Source organism: Lottia gigantea, assembly GCF_000327385.1.
Source record: "Lottia gigantea unplaced genomic scaffold LOTGIsca_7, whole genome shotgun sequence".
NCBI classification, from domain to species: Eukaryota; Metazoa; Mollusca; class Gastropoda; family Lottiidae; genus Lottia; species Lottia gigantea.
The window spans coordinates 4,539,727-4,555,447 of NW_008710370.1; the positions used below are offsets into that span (position 1 = coordinate 4,539,727).

The following is a 15,721-nucleotide window of genomic DNA, read 5'->3' on the forward strand; positions in this document are numbered from 1 at the left end:
ATATTCCTGATGACGGTGTGAGAACCACATTGAAACGTTTAAGTAATAAATATTCTAGAAGTATCTATCCATAAATTGTCTTATTTTAGTATAAACAACGTTTTTGCAAATTGTGAACATGGAGAGGTACCAGAAATGCTGGGGTCCAAAATCATTACCTGATGTGGCCGCCATAGGCGGCGACTACGCAACACATCTTCTGTACATGGAGTGGACTATCCTATCCGGTTGTTGGAGGTTATTATTGGTATCGAGGCCCATATCCTCAGGAACGTTACAAGCCGTTCTTCTACATTTGTCGGCATTGGGCGAACTTCATTGAGTCGGCGTTAGGTCGCATCCCACAAATCTGGACATAGCAGACCAAGGCATGACTTAAATATAAACGAGTGATAGAAAGGCTGCCAAGATCGTCACGTAAAGATTGACGACTAGTAGATTGAGTAACATTAAGTGACGGCCTTGCAACGATCATACTGTAACTCACCGTTTTCATTTTTTCTTTCGAAACTTTTGTTATATTTATCTCAAAAACTTTACCATCATACTTTTTTACAGGAATGAAAAGAAAAAGATAATGGTTCATTTACAGTGGTTTAACAATATCAAAACATTTACAAAAAAAGAGCCTTGACATACACTGGTCCGGGTTCCTTTCCTCCTCTATTTGCACCTTAAAGGTATTGTAAAGAGGTTTTCTAAAAAACAAAAAAAAAATTATGTATATCGGGAACACTGACAGCATCAATTTGCACCATTCCAATTTTCAATCAGGCGTCTCTGGTTCTTGTTAATCCACTAAAACTAAGCGTTTTATGACGTCACTAATAAAAAAAATATGGTGTATCACATAAGGACTTCGCCTCTCTTCGAGCCACTTTGTGACGTCATAAAACGCTTTTTTTTAGGTGGAATTGCAGGAACCGACGTCTGATTGAAAATTGGAATAGTGCAAATTTATACTATCATGATACGCCAAGATCTTTAATATAGGAACATATGACATAAACAGTGGAGAATTTTACCTTTGGACTTCATTTATAACATTCCTGATATGAAATTGTCTAGGTATGCTCTGTATACCTAATACGGTATCACCAAATTATTGATAGTCATAACAGGTGAAATCTTGCCTTGCTAAACATTTGTTTTTTATACTGATTGTTAAAAAGGCAACCAAATGAATAAATATTAACACAATTGTTATTTGTACAGTGCATTTATTCATATAGTATATAGTGTTATAAAATCTGTACACTACCTATAAAGTTATAAATATTATATAACGTTATGACTACCTGGCTACCCAAGACCAACTGCAACTAACTATGGAGAGCTTCACTCATTCCTAATTTTTAGTCGATTAACCAGTCCTAACTATTATAATTATCTGACTGGTAAACATCTAAGACAGGGGTTTTCAACCAGGGAGGGGGTAATGAGGCGATTTATATACATTTATACATGTCTGGACAATAATCATAGTCGTTCTATTCAGTCAGACTGTTCTTGCATGGACAAGAGAAAATCAAGAATTATAGAAGGGAGGGCGTATTGCAATCGGTCAAGAATCCTGAAGAGGATAATAGAAAGAAGAAGGTTGAAAATCACTGAATAAGATAAGATAGTATTGTCACAAATATACATAAACAGTGGTGTAACCTATTTTCGTGGATATAAGGATTCAACACCGAATTGCGTCAAGGTTAAAATAAAGGAATTTTTTGTTATGTATTGGCAGATATTCTACAAAATAATTAAAATTGGTTTATTTCGATTTTCTTTATGAATCCTTCACTTTGACGCATATTTCATGAGCAACCAACTCGGCAACGGCGGCAGAATGCGTCACCTATTTTCGTGTACAATGTTTGATCTATAAATAAGTCAAGAAAAACACGTTGTATGGATACCGGTGGTATAATTAACTTCTCTTAGTATTTATCTTTAATATCAATTCATTATAACTAGTGACAATTCCTTCAAAGAACCACGATTTTAAAAAAAAATAGTGACTGACAAAATAAGATCAGTGTCCCCCCTGTGGCTCCGCTACTGAATAAGATACGTAGCGTGATGTATAGCTAAAAGTCACTGAAACAACATAAGAATATGGTCCACTTTGTGTTCCATAGAAATTTTCTGCTGACACGGAATCCGCTAGTTGATCAGGTGACTTCATTCGTTGGACTACGTTAGTAGTATATGATCTCATAGATTGGTCGCATTTTTCCCCATTCCATTTCATTTCATGGGTAAAAAGCGACCAATCTATGAGCTCCCAAAAAAAAAAGACCTAAATTCCCTACATTTCATAAATTCTTACAGCAAAACATGCTACATTTCATAAAACATCCTACATCTCATAAATTCTTACATTAAAAAAGACCTAAAACACCTTCAATCAATTTCCTACATTTCATCAAAAAAGCATATTAAAATAATGTAGAAGGGAGATAACTCTTGTTTTGGAAAACAATTTTCTACTCAAATTTTAAACCTTAAAAATGGCAAATAAAATACTAGATCCAATCTTTAGATTATACGATCCGATTCGTTATTCATTTAACAAGAAAAAAGAGGATTATATTGTCATCTCACCGACTGTTGGTTCTAAATCCCAATTGAATGATGGTGGTAGAATTGCCTTCGAAATAAATTCATTATCGAATTGGTTGCTTCTTTCAGATGCTCATTTCAGATGCGATTTCAAAATCAAAGACGCCACTCAGAATCAAGCACCACAAACTAATACAACGTTAGAAAACAATTTCTTTCCATCTTTATTTAGCGAGATGGTTTTGGAAGCTGGTTCAAATCCGATAGAAACAATCAAACACCCTGGGGAATTCGACACAATGTTGAAAACAGTTTTATATCCTAAAGATTTCGATTCAGTCTTGGGTTGGATACCCGATGTTGGCGATGGAAGTGTTTTAAAAGAACCGATAAGAAATCTTGCAAATGATGCCGATTTAGATAGAGTGAGAGTTGTTGCTCAAAACACGATAGAAAGAGAAGCACGAGCAGCTAATCATGGATTTGAAAAACGAGTACTTCAGTACAATAATATTGTTGAGAATAATAGGTGGGGTAATTACGTAAATTGGAAATTATATCCTTTATTCGGTCTGTTGGAACACAGAAAGGTTTCCATAGGGTAAACATATAAAACTCATCTACAAAGAGAAATCAACGATGATAAGGTATTCTTTGGAGAGAATGGTTCAGATGCAAAATTAGAAATAACGAATCTCCAACTTTTCATACCCGTAATAACACCATCAATTGAAGTAGAAACGAGAATATTCAACTCATTAACTAAAGATATTGAAATAGCTTTTCTTCGTCGTAACACGGTAGGTAGCTTGACTTAAACGGGAGAATCCACCACGTGGCCAATCACTTACACTATTAAACCAGCAAGATATTTAATGGTTGGTTTCAAGAACTTACCAGATTCTCAAACGAATAACAATAATGTCTTTAGAGTGGCAATGAACCAAACTCAAAATCCTTTAATCCATAAAGTTCAAGTAAGAGTAAACAACGATAATTATCCTAACCAACCTTTAACAGATTAATCCAACCACAAAGGATTATAATGAATTGTATAGAAACTATAAAAATATGTGTGAATTATTTGGAAATCTACCTCAGTTTGAATATGTAGATTTTGCACTTAATCACCCAATCTTCTGTTTTGATCTATCAGCTCACCAAGAAGATCTTTTCAAAACAGGAGTGAACATAAATATTCATATTGAAAAAACACAAGGAGATGTAACAGGTTATTGTTTATTATTGGAAGAAGCAAAACATTTAATTAAAATAGAAGACAGAAGAATGATAAGAATTGAGAAAAAAAATACACCCTTAAAAATGAAACCAGAAACTTTAGTTATGAAAATAATAGAAGCTGTTGAAACAGATTCCCCAACTGTAATAACTTTCAACGGTAAAAAATCAGTATAACTAAAAAACTTATTGATAAATACAAATATTGTAAAGTCAGAGACGATATAGACTTAGGAAGAATTGATACAAATGTAAAAAAGGTGATTTTTACCTTTGCTTCTACCTTTAATATTTGGTGGTATTGCAGCGACTACTGGAATAACAAAAACCGTCCTCTCAAAGAAAGCAGATGATGCTAAAGCCGCTGAAGAACGCAGACACAATTTAGCAATGGAAAAGGAAGCACGAGGTTCAGGAGTGGGAGAAATGATAGGCACAATAAAAGAACTTGGAAAAAGATTTGGGGAAGAAACCAAGAAAACTGTTAAACAAGGATTAAATAAATTAGTAGATAGTATTGACACGGGAGAAGTCAATGTCAAACATAAGGGTAATGGAATATTTTTAAAAAATATACACACTGGAGAAGGAATATTTCTTTCAAAGTATAAAGGAGAAGGAGTGATTTTTGGAACAAATTAGAATAATAAAAAATGGGCAAAAAATTTAATCATTCAGAAATATTTACTAATAAACCAATGCTCATGTGTATATGCGGTAGTTCCGGTTCTGGGAAAACTCATCTCACTTTTAACATGTTGACAACACCAAACCTTTTAGATTTCGATTCTTTGTATATCTACACAACAACACCAGAGCAATCGTATTATCAATTCCTCAAAGCTTTAGAATATCTACCAAAGAAAGATGTTCAAGACCTATTTCAATATTACGAAGAAAACGAAGAAGAAATGGAAATAAAAGATATCATAGATATCGAAGTAAAGAATCTAACGGATATAAAAGTTTTTTTTACGAAAAATGTTAATGATCTAGACTTGTCTAATATTGATATCAAACGAAAGAACTTAATATTGTTTGACGAATGCGTAGCGCAAAGAAATCAAGCTGTTCAACAAGAATTCTTCACGAAGGGAAGACATCACAACTGTCACTGCATATACCAATCTCAATCTTTTACGGGATGGATTCTATGTTTATTAGAAAAAATGCAAATTGTTTTTTATTATTTGAATTAAACGATAAAGATTTATCTCAAATCATTCAATCGATAAATCACGGAATGGATAGAGATGCAGGTTTGTAAAGCTCAATGGAAAAACCCAGATGAACATGGATATGTATTCGTTAATACTAGAAAACCTGCAGGTGAAAGAGTTATGATCGGCATATGTTAATTTTATTTTTTTTAAAAAATGACGGATTGGAATAATATTTTAAAAAGAAATAGAGAATATATCAAAGCTAAGAATAAAAATAAAGACCCAAGTTGAAAATAACAGATTACAACAACTCGGATTAACGGAAAATCTACAAACTCTATTTCAACCCATATTAAAATCTCAAGAGGATATTAAAAGGAAATTAGAATATAAACCTCCGATAGAACCTCCTATAGAACCCATAGCTCCTATAGAACCCCATATAGAACACCCCTAAGCGATTGAATATGATGGTATTATAATTAGGACATTAGATGATATAAATCGTCTCTTTGTTTTAAACCCTGAAGTAGATTTACCAAAGAGTATTACACCAATCGTTGATGATGAGGGGTTATTGTTTAATGGATTTAGAATAAAATTTAGTGGAAATTCTCCTTTATTCAAAATCGATACAAAAGACTTAATATTTACATCAACAAAAGACTTAATAGATTTAATGAATGGCGGGGATTTTGGCAAAGCCTCATACGAGGATTTAGTAGCATACTCCGAATTTCTACATGCAATTAGAAAGTCGGGAACCGAAACAAGAAGATTGAAATCACTTGATTTATATATATAAAAAAGTTATTGAGCAAGATGAAGAGGATGTAGATGATTATGCAGAAGATTATCCATCAATCACACAACAAATAGACAAATTGGAAGAGGAGATAGCTAGTGGACAAGGTTTAACGTTTTTATCCGATAATAAAGAAGAATTGCTTAATAGATTACGAGTAATATTAGCGGCAATGAAGGAAGGACATCGATCGCACAGACAATATAATGAAGTAAATTGTATATTAAAAAGACTCCTAGAAAAAGGTATCATAGATAAAAATGATTATAAAAGCGTGATTAAAATGTCAAATAAAGAACAACTATTCGTCATCACCTCAAATAAATCAGACATTAAATTATCTCGAACTCGATTGCAATCAAGAATATGAATTGGGATTAAAGTATTTCTCTGTTTACAATTCCATTAGAAATATCAACGAAAAAAATAATCAAATAAAAATATCAGCAGATAATGGAGTTACGTTCAAAACCATAAGTTTACTACCAGGAAGCTACGAATACATAGCCATTAACGAATACCTATCTGAATACGGAGGAAGTGTCAATGGTAAAAACAATATTGAATTCGAAGGTAATTTGAATCTGAACAAAATAAAATTGATATTAAGAAATATGAATACGTTACTAGGATTTGATAAACGACTATACACCCAATCCACTTTAGCACCACACAAAGCTAATATCGAGAATGATATCGATGTCATAAATATACATTGCAATTTGATAAACGGTGGATTTTTCAATAAACACAAACGTCAGATTATTTACAGTCTTCCAACATCCACTGTACCGATAGGATATAGAATTATAGAGAAACCATTTCAAACAACGTATTTACCACTTAATTCCTTTATGATTAAAGATATAAATCTGGAAATCAAAGATAGTAAAAATAGGTTTATAGATTTTAGTAACGAGGAAATTGTTATTCAACTTCATTTAAAACAGAATCTTCATTCCCTTCTTGAATAGTAAGGTAATCGTAATCATCAAATTCGTAGTTTTCATCCCTGTTCAATTCTTTTCCGTCGTTGTAAGGATACATAATTCCTTCACTGTTTGGTGCTTTGCTCTTAACGAGATTTAGATAACTTCTAAAAACTTTCTTTTGTTTATCATTTGGAATAACTATTCCATCAGTAAAACTTTTTACCCAAGGTTTCTTAAATTCATTCGTTACATCGAGTCCACTAGCTAATCGAATATTATCTTCTACGAATATCTGATCTTTAGAGTAACCCTTAAACGTTTTCTTTTCTTTTAAAACACCATCGGAAGTTAGAATGATATTGTATTGAACTTTTGGCGCTAAATATAAATCAAATATAATTCCACCATCACCATAATCATTCTTTCCTTTACAATAATCATTTTCGGACACCAACCCAGCTTCATTTAATTTATCCCAATTGCTAGACGAAATGTATAAACTATCGGTATTCGTATAGTATATTTCAGGCTTATAAAATCCATCTATCACGCGAATAAAATTATTCATTATTTTTTTTATTGTGAGATAAAACGAATGATCCCAAATGACTAGTCGTGTAGATTTAGGAGGAATAAATTCTTTTTCTTCTTCATTTATCTCAACTATATATTGACTTTCATTTACTTTTTCATAGCTTTTGATGTGTGAATCGTAGTTGGCTTTTTAAAGTCGCTTCACTCCATAGATGTCTCGATGTAGTTATATCCTTCTGAATAGATTTACCATACAACGAATTGCCTAATAATTTCATGCAGTTACTACCTACGATATTACCTTCTCCTTTATATTTATTTATTAGATCTCTCAAAATTAAAATATAATCTCTATAGGGTGGAGTTTTAAAATTTTCTTCGTAAACTATACCATCTAATATTTTAATAATTCGTCCATCGGCTTTCACTTTTTCTTGAATATCGACCGATGTTAAAACATCTGAACAGAAACCATTTCTGAATCTGATTTTAGTGCCAGTTTCCTTTTTACCTTCTTTATTCGTGAAAGTGATTTTATCTTTAGCTGTATCTGTTGGAAGAACATGTTTTTGGGATATTCAAACCAGACCTTTAAAATAGCAGTTCTAGGTCTGAATTTCTGTTCATTAAAGAGCTTGGCAAATTCTTTATTTTCTTCCGGTAGAAATGGTCTACCACTTTCCGCTCTCGGATATTCGCTATCTAAATCCGACATGGCGGAAGCGTACAAACCGTTAGCATCAAAGGCCATTAGTTTAGTACATTTTATTTTTTTAAGCCTCGAATGAACCTCCGTTTTATCTTTCGTGCTAGCGCTATATTCTTTGAATAAATCAATTATATTATCAGTGTCACTTTCTAAATATTCCTTTAAAATGGCGCAAATTTCATCCATTTTATTCGTTTCAAATGATTTTCGATTTGCCGAAACTCTTTCTCCTTTAATACTTTGTCTGATAAAATCTTATAAGAGGGTGAGTATGTGAGTAAACTTTTTCTACGTTTTCTTTTTCGATGTGTTTCGGAACCATTCTAGTAGTTTCATACCATTCTTCTTCAACCATTTCTTTATCGTAATGATATAAATAATACCAACCCTTTAAAGATAAAGAAGGAGCCGTTAGATTATTGGAAATATTCTGAAATACAACTTCTTTCATTGCTTGATTGTATTTTATCAAACAAGCTCCGAGACATAACGTATCTCTTTTAGCGTAAGGTTCCCATTCATGTCTTAAAGATTCCCAATTATCTTTAGTGTATTTTGCAATGTTTACGTCCTCGATCTTTCTCAAATTCATTGGTAGATTAGATGAATTTCCCCATGCTGCCAAACTAGATGATTCATGTTGATAGGAACATATGAAATTAATATTTTGTAAATAATTAAGAGTTACCCTTTATTTCTTTCTGTCTTTTCCATTTTTTCGGTAAATCTTCATCGGTGAATGAATTAGTTAAAGGTAGAGACAGAATTCCTCTGGGCGTTTTTAAAGGGCATTGTGTTAGTTTTTTTTTACGTTTTTTGATCATGATCCAGTTATCAAAACCGCTAGCGTTATGAGCAATTAATGTTATTCTTTTTTTTATCTATTTTTCCTAAACGTTGTAACATTTGATCGATGCAATCTGTACCTACAAATATTTCTACTATATTAGTCATGAGTTTGCTGTAAAATTCTTCTATGATCTGTCGGCTTTAAATCTGGAAAGAGATTATTTATTCTGTTTAACATTTTTCTTAGTTTTTCTAAATTAATTAACGTGCAAGAATAAGGTATGGCTTTATTTTCGTTATAGGTTTCGCAATCCCATGCGTATAAACAATCATCGGGAATGGTTGGAAAAACATTTAGTTTTAGAGGTGAAACTTGCGTTACCGCATTATCATCTTTACAAGTTCTCCATACGTTTTCATCGTAATTTTCTTCTATTTCTTTAATGCCTAAGGTTTTGTTATTTCTTCTAATGAGACAGAATGTTCTTTGTGTGAATAAAAAAAACCAATCTAATTCTTCGCATACTTTCTTTGGTTGAAAATGTCTATGTTTAAGCATATAAATTTGAAAATAAGTATTAAATTTCTTATTGAATTCACTGATTCTAGCAGATGTAATAACTCCTTTTCTGTTTGATTTTGAAAAACTGTTGATGAAATCTTAAAAATCTCTCGTGTAGTCTTCGTATAAAACACGATTAAAGCACTTTACAAAGCAGTATCCATCGCTCGGTATATAACAATTTATACCGATATATTCATTTATCTACCCTTTTTTGATCTTTTTATTTCTTTGAAATTGTTTTTACGGAAAATCATTTTTCCTGTGAAATACCAATCAGAAGCATCCGATTTTATATCCACTCTAGCGAAGAAATTGTGAAAAGTTTTGGTATTAAAAGCTACAAATTGCATGTTTTGTTTGTGTCCTCCATCTTGAATTATCTCTCCATCTAATTCAATTTGCCCTTTAAATGTTATAAATTCATCAGAGATAATCTTAATAACATTGGAAAAACGTTCATTTGATATGAAGTGAACGCGGCTAATACAGTTGGGACAATTACTTTGAAGCATTTATCCACCGGTTACGGCTGTTGCCACCGTTATCCCTACTGTTAAAACTGTACTTAATGTTTTGAAAACAGAATCAATACTACTCCATGTTTTTCTGCATTTGTTGAATTGTTTTAGTTTTTGTTTTAGTTCGTTTTGTTTTTCTATCATGTATTGTTGTCTACTTTCGAGTTCCATTTTTAGGTAATTAAATTAAGTGAATTTCTGATAAAGCTACTTTACTAAAAAATTGCATATTTACTAAGAATATTTGTTCTTTCAAATCATTAATCTTATTCAGATGAACTGAAAATTTTGGTTTACTAATATTTAAAAACATAGCTGCATCATCTCTTTTTATTGGTATCAAAAAAAAATTTTGTTGTTGACTTTTATGAAGATCGATTGAGGTAAATATATCATTATCAAAAAAATATAGTTTTACGTATTCAAAGTCTGTTGCTCGTAAAAACTGATAATTGATTATTTCTTTTTGTGGTTTGGATTTCTAACAATACTTAGTGGTGGAGTTTCCGTTTCCAATAACATATCAAAATTACTCAATGAAAGTTGATCTTCTTCATTATCTGGTATGATTAACATACTAAACCTATCTATATATTTTCCACTTGTTTTAATTTCATATAAGTGACGAGGCTTGTTGTTTTCATCGTTAATTTCTAATTCTTTAGTTTCTACATTTTTTGTACCATTGATAAACTGAAGAACTTTACGTGCGTTAAATTTCTTAGACATACGTGAGTTTTGTCTGAAGAATATTGAATCAACTTTTACCTGAAAAGGGAAATTAATTTCAATTATAAGTTTTCCTCGGAAATCAAAAAATATTAATTGATAATCATCCTCATCTGAATCAAAAATATTATTGGGGTAAATAATATAATTTGGAACAGAATATACTCTAATATTTGCTGTAAATCCATATTTTTTAAATTCATAGTCTTTTGATTTATCAATATTATCATTAATAGAAGGATCATTATGAATTCCCATTACTCCAAACGGAAGTTTAAAATAATATGATTCTTTCTTGAGAAACTTTTTTTCTAATGCGACTATATTTTTATCCTGTTTCAAAACTAGGTTATCATCAATATTTTGTATTTGTTGTTGAATATAGGTTTTGATTTCGCTATCATCTATGTTTTCTATCTGTTGTTTAATATTTCTTAGTTCTTTTTGTAATTCACTGTTAAGAGCATTTAATTCCTATTGAAACGTATCTTCATTTTCATCTGGAATGTTATCTATTAATTGTTGAATGTCTAATTTTTGTTTTGCAATCTTATCCTCTAATTTAGATATTAATGAAATTAAATTTTGTAACTCAGTTTGGTTCGCTACGTTGACCAATTCTTTTTGAATAAAACTTATTACTCTTTGTACCTCTTGTTGTAGTTTAGTATCATTAATAAAATTTTTATTATTTAGTTGACGTTTAAAGAATCTTTTCACATTACTTATTCTATCTTCTAAATTTTTTTTTTTTTTACTTCAATTGAATTTATTTGATCCCGTAAATATTTCTTGTGAACGGCGTCATTATCGTTTTCCGGAGACTTTAAATTAGTTACTTTGAAATTGTTCATATCTCAATCACCTTGAAGAGTGTCACCGATTTGATCCACAAAGTAAGGTTTCGCTTTATTTATCCCGGTAATTGAATTTGAAAGGTAGAACATTTGATTGGTAGATAAGTCAATTGCATTATCTCTTCAGTGGGTTCTATTCCATAAGATTTGAAGAAATATAAGTCTTTGTATAAAGCAGAATGTTGAACTTTTTGATCGGAAGTATGTATATTTGTTATCGCGTAAAATTTACCTTTCTTATATTTCAGATCATTTATTTCATCTCTCATACAATATTAAAACGGTGATATATTTAACTCATTCGCCCATCTCATAAGTTGAAAGTTTGTGGTTGTATTGGTTCCATATTTATCGAGAAATTCATTCATTTTTAAAAGTCGGTTTTTTGAGGAGTATTGTTGAAATATATACGTAGTTTGAAAAAAATTGTATTACATTCAATAATATTTTGAACATAAATTTGCATTTAAATTTTAAAAATTTAAAGCGTAAATGCTTGTCTACATCTCTTAATCTTCCATCAAATTCTTCATCATTCATTTTTAAAAGTCAGTTTTTTGAAGTTCATTTTGATAAAACCTTCCTATGATTTGTTCTCTGTCTTGATCGATTAATTCATATGTCGGAGGTGATGTGGTGTTTACTTTATCAACGATGAATATTTCGTTCGTCCAGTATCCAACGTAACCTTTTTCGAATTTACTTTTATATTTGAAAATACGAACGCGATCTCCGACTTTAAATTTGGGTTTAATATTTAAATTCTTTATTTCATTTTCGTAGTTATGTTGCGCGTTAATTGACTTTATAATATTTGGATTACTCGAGGCTTGTGTTGGTGTAGCACCTATAGATGAATGAATTTTGTTATTGTATTCATCTACAACCTCTGGTAATATGTTAAGCCATTTTTGAGATTTCAATTCCGTGAACTTTTTGAATAATTTATTTTTTAGAGTCCTGTTAAATCTTTCTATTACTACAGCTTTACCTTCGTTATGCGTGCTGTAAATTTCAAATCCCAGAGATTTCATATTTTTGTTATAAAATTCACTTCCTTTATCTACCCACAGTTTTTCTGGATGTCGGTTAGATTGTTTCATAATCGTTTCAAATGCGTGTTTGACTGATAATCCCGTTTTGTTTTTCAAAGGAATAACCCATACATATCTCGTATACAAATCTATAACTGTTAAGCAATATTTAAATCCTCTTTCGACTGGCATATTAATTAAATCGGCTGACCATATTTCATCTTTTTCAAACACTTTAACTTTTTAAAAGTTTTTAGTTTTTCTAAATTCTTTGTGAATTTCATCCGCTAATCCCATGCCTAATTTCATCTTTGCTTTTAACAGTTTTATGACTAATGCTCTTTGCATTCTCTCTTTGAAAGTTATATTTGGAATATTTTCAAGTTCGATTATCATTTGTCTGTCTGCTTCGTGTCTGAAGTTTATGTCTTTATTTCTGTATAAAATATCGTGTTTAAGCGCAGCGGCGTCAACTCTATTGACTGGTTCTTCCCCTGGTTTGGGTTTATCGTTTTCGTCTAATCGCAGATCTAACCTAGTACCTGGACCGGTGTAATTATGACCCGGAAGATGTTTTTCTCCGGGATATTTCGCCCATGGAAATCCAGGAAGAGAACCCAATCATTTTTTTATATCTCCTGAACCGAAATAGGTTTTTGGAGCGTGAGCGACTATCATTTTTATCCTATAACATTAAAACTTTTCCTTTCCTTTCTTCTAATCTCCTGTTTCGCAGTTCTCTTATTAGCCCCAATTCTTTCAACTCGTTAGACTGTTTCACTGCGTCGCTTATACTCTTTCCCACTTGCGCGATTTAGCCGACGGCTTTCGCTCCGGTTGAAATGAGTGATTTGTTGTTTGAAACAAAGCTAGCTACTTTTGGAATTATTTTTGAACCTAGAGAAAATATAGATGAAAAGATACCGTCGCCCGAATAATCTTCGAATCTGTGTTGTTCGTGTTTTAGAATTAAACTCATCCTATTTTTAAATGAGTTAATTTAACGAAGAAATTGTGGTCTGTTTTTTTTTTATCCAAAAAAGAGTTATCTCCCTTTTTCTAGACCAAAAATAACATTATTTAAAACGAGGCTATTAAAAACCGGATGTTATGCGAAACAAGGATGTTATTTTATATAAGGGTATTTTTAATATGCTTTTTTTTTTTGATGGAATGTAGGAAATTGATTGAAGGTGTTTTAGGTCTTTTTTAGTGTAAGAATTTATGAAATGTAGGATGTTTTATGAAATGTAGGATGTTTTGCTGTAAGAATTTATGAAATGTAGGGAATTTAGGTCTTTTTTTGGGAGCTCATAGATTGGTCGCATTATACCCATGAAATGGAATGGGGAAAAATGCGACCAATCTATGAGCTCATAATACTACTTACGTTCTAGCAGACGAAACTTAGAATTCCCATTACCGCTTGGGATTATAAAGAAATTCGGCCGATAAAAAATGGTGATAAGTTTGGTAATAACTGAAATCCGCCATTTTGTACTTGTCAAAGTATACATTAATACATTTTACCTTGCTTGAAACTACTGGATTCATTCTACTAGCTGATATTGTGCAGACAACCCATTTTTATCAAAACAAGCTAATGCGGAGGTCGCGCAAGGTCCTTCATGTAAATTACTAAAAACATTTCAGGAAATCCACGAAAAATAGGTTACCACGAAATTAGGTTACTTGTAATTTAACCTACCTGCAATAATACATCTAATACGATTATCACCAAAAAGCATGCAATGATTGGCTTACAATTGCATAGGACTGTATATAACCTAAAACAACAATATTACAATAGTATAGACTTAAACATGTTTCCTGCTATATATTTTACTATAAAAACGGTCGCAACAGCCACAATGTCTAGCTATTACGAGCTTCCTACTTATGCCTTGACGGCAAGTCACCTTTCTTGTATCATAGAAGTTTGTAAATGAAGCGATTTGATTGGATTGTACGTTAGGTTTCGGTAATGGACTGAATGTGATGGATTTGGACACAAAGGGTGCGAATGGATTTGAAATAGTCTTGGTTATTCGGTTGAAGTTCGACGATTCATTGATTAAGGTAGATTTATTTACGGCAAGAAGATTCCATGATGATTTGTCCTTAGTTTGGTGATAGAATGGTTTGGTAGACGAAATAATGGTTGTCGATGGGCTGATTTGTACTGACTTTGGAGTTGTTTAAAAGGCAGCATTGTGTACGGACTGTTATCGAGGATTTGGCCTGGATAGAGATATACGGCTGGAGTTGATGGGTGATGGTGGTGTTGCTTGTTAGTTTAAGTATGCGCAAAAGGGAGAGAAGTTGTCAGAGGCTTGATCACGTGGAGAAGACTGTGCAGTTGTATAGATATGAATCTGAAAATGGAAAGAGCATAGGGGTGTCATCTCTGCGTGAGCGTTAACTTGCGTCTTCTGGATTTTGAATGGGTGAACTACGGGCTCGTTTCAGAGTTTAGATAAGGTGGTGACTCTACTTGGTGCTGGTGTCTGTTGAGCTATATCCATGTCTTCAGTCTTGGTTTCGTTGATGATCTGACAGAATGTAGTAACAACAGGCTGGTTATGGCGTTTCCCATGCGCTCGACGGACCCAAGACAAGGCATGGGAAATGATACGATCTAATACAAGTGGCGATAATGACTTGGCACGGATGGTGATGAGCTTCTCCTGGAGAGTGGTTTGGTAGTGGTCGATCAGAACCTACGTCACCTAAGAGAACCATGTTTTGTTGAGGGATCTAATATTCTTGTCAACAGCTGATGTTTTCATTGCTGGACGAAACAAAATTATCCAACTCAGAGACTTTGAGTTTGAAAGTGAATGCAGATTATTCCCAAGCTTAAAAAATATTTCGCTTTTTTATATTCGGTTACTGATTCATTCTTTAAAATGAAATAAAAGGTGTACAATCTTGATGACCAACAAATTAAATGTTTAATCTTGGCCAAAGTGAGCCTTTATTCATTACACATGGTGTTAAAACTATGCAACAAATCACTCTATAATTTATTAATCCATACAACATGCCTAGAATACATGCTTTTTTATTAGTATATTTTGAACAACTTCGACATGTGGAATCCGAAATTTCTGACTTGTGGAATCAGAAATTTCGAGTTGTACAAAATATATTACAAAAAATTTTGATTTTTAAGTGTGCCTAAAAGGCTTTCATAAAAGAGTTTTTTAATTATTACTTTTATTTTAATGGATAGTTATGTCGTCTATAGAGATTCTTAAGCCATGGTATACCTGGTAAGTCAAATTG

At 32.1% G+C, this 15,721-nt stretch overlaps 5 protein-coding genes across 5 annotated transcripts in view; 2 read left to right on the forward strand and 3 right to left on the reverse strand.

Annotated features, from left to right (window-relative positions):
* The window catches only part of LOTGIDRAFT_155187 (hypothetical protein), a gene marked incomplete at both ends in the record, with an annotated part of 2,209 nt that extends 1,713 nt beyond the window's left edge, over positions 1-496 (reverse strand). The window contains one exon of the mRNA XM_009065684.1: positions 488-496. Within this exon, the coding sequence (XP_009063932.1) occupies positions 488-496 (9 nt within the window). The remainder of the gene's footprint in view (positions 1-487) is intronic.
* Positions 497-2,507: 2,011 nt separating this feature from the next.
* LOTGIDRAFT_155188 (hypothetical protein) lies at positions 2,508-3,164 on the forward strand (the record flags this gene model as incomplete). The annotated part of the gene is made up of 1 exon (XM_009065685.1): positions 2,508-3,164. The coding sequence occupies one exon, from the start codon at positions 2,508-2,510 to the stop codon at positions 3,162-3,164; it is 657 nt and encodes a 218-aa protein (XP_009063933.1).
* A 466-nt stretch (positions 3,165-3,630) lies between these two features.
* Positions 3,631-4,997, forward strand: LOTGIDRAFT_155189 (hypothetical protein; the record flags this gene model as incomplete). The annotated part of the gene is made up of 3 exons (XM_009065686.1): positions 3,631-3,958; positions 4,106-4,348; positions 4,477-4,997. 3 exons carry the CDS (start codon positions 3,631-3,633, stop codon positions 4,995-4,997), a joined length of 1,092 nt encoding a protein of 363 aa, XP_009063934.1.
* Positions 4,998-6,693: 1,696 nt separating this feature from the next.
* LOTGIDRAFT_155190 (hypothetical protein) lies at positions 6,694-8,127 on the reverse strand (the record flags this gene model as incomplete). The annotated part of the gene is made up of 2 exons (XM_009065687.1): positions 6,694-7,356; positions 7,744-8,127. 2 exons carry the CDS (start codon positions 8,125-8,127, stop codon positions 6,694-6,696), a joined length of 1,047 nt encoding a protein of 348 aa, XP_009063935.1.
* Positions 8,128-10,269: 2,142 nt separating this feature from the next.
* On the reverse strand, positions 10,270-11,939 carry LOTGIDRAFT_155191 (hypothetical protein; the record flags this gene model as incomplete). The annotated part of the gene is made up of 2 exons (XM_009065688.1): positions 10,270-11,016; positions 11,835-11,939. The coding sequence occupies 2 exons, from the start codon at positions 11,937-11,939 to the stop codon at positions 10,270-10,272; spliced, it is 852 nt and encodes a 283-aa protein (XP_009063936.1).
* Between the last annotated feature and the right edge of the window lie 3,782 nt (positions 11,940-15,721).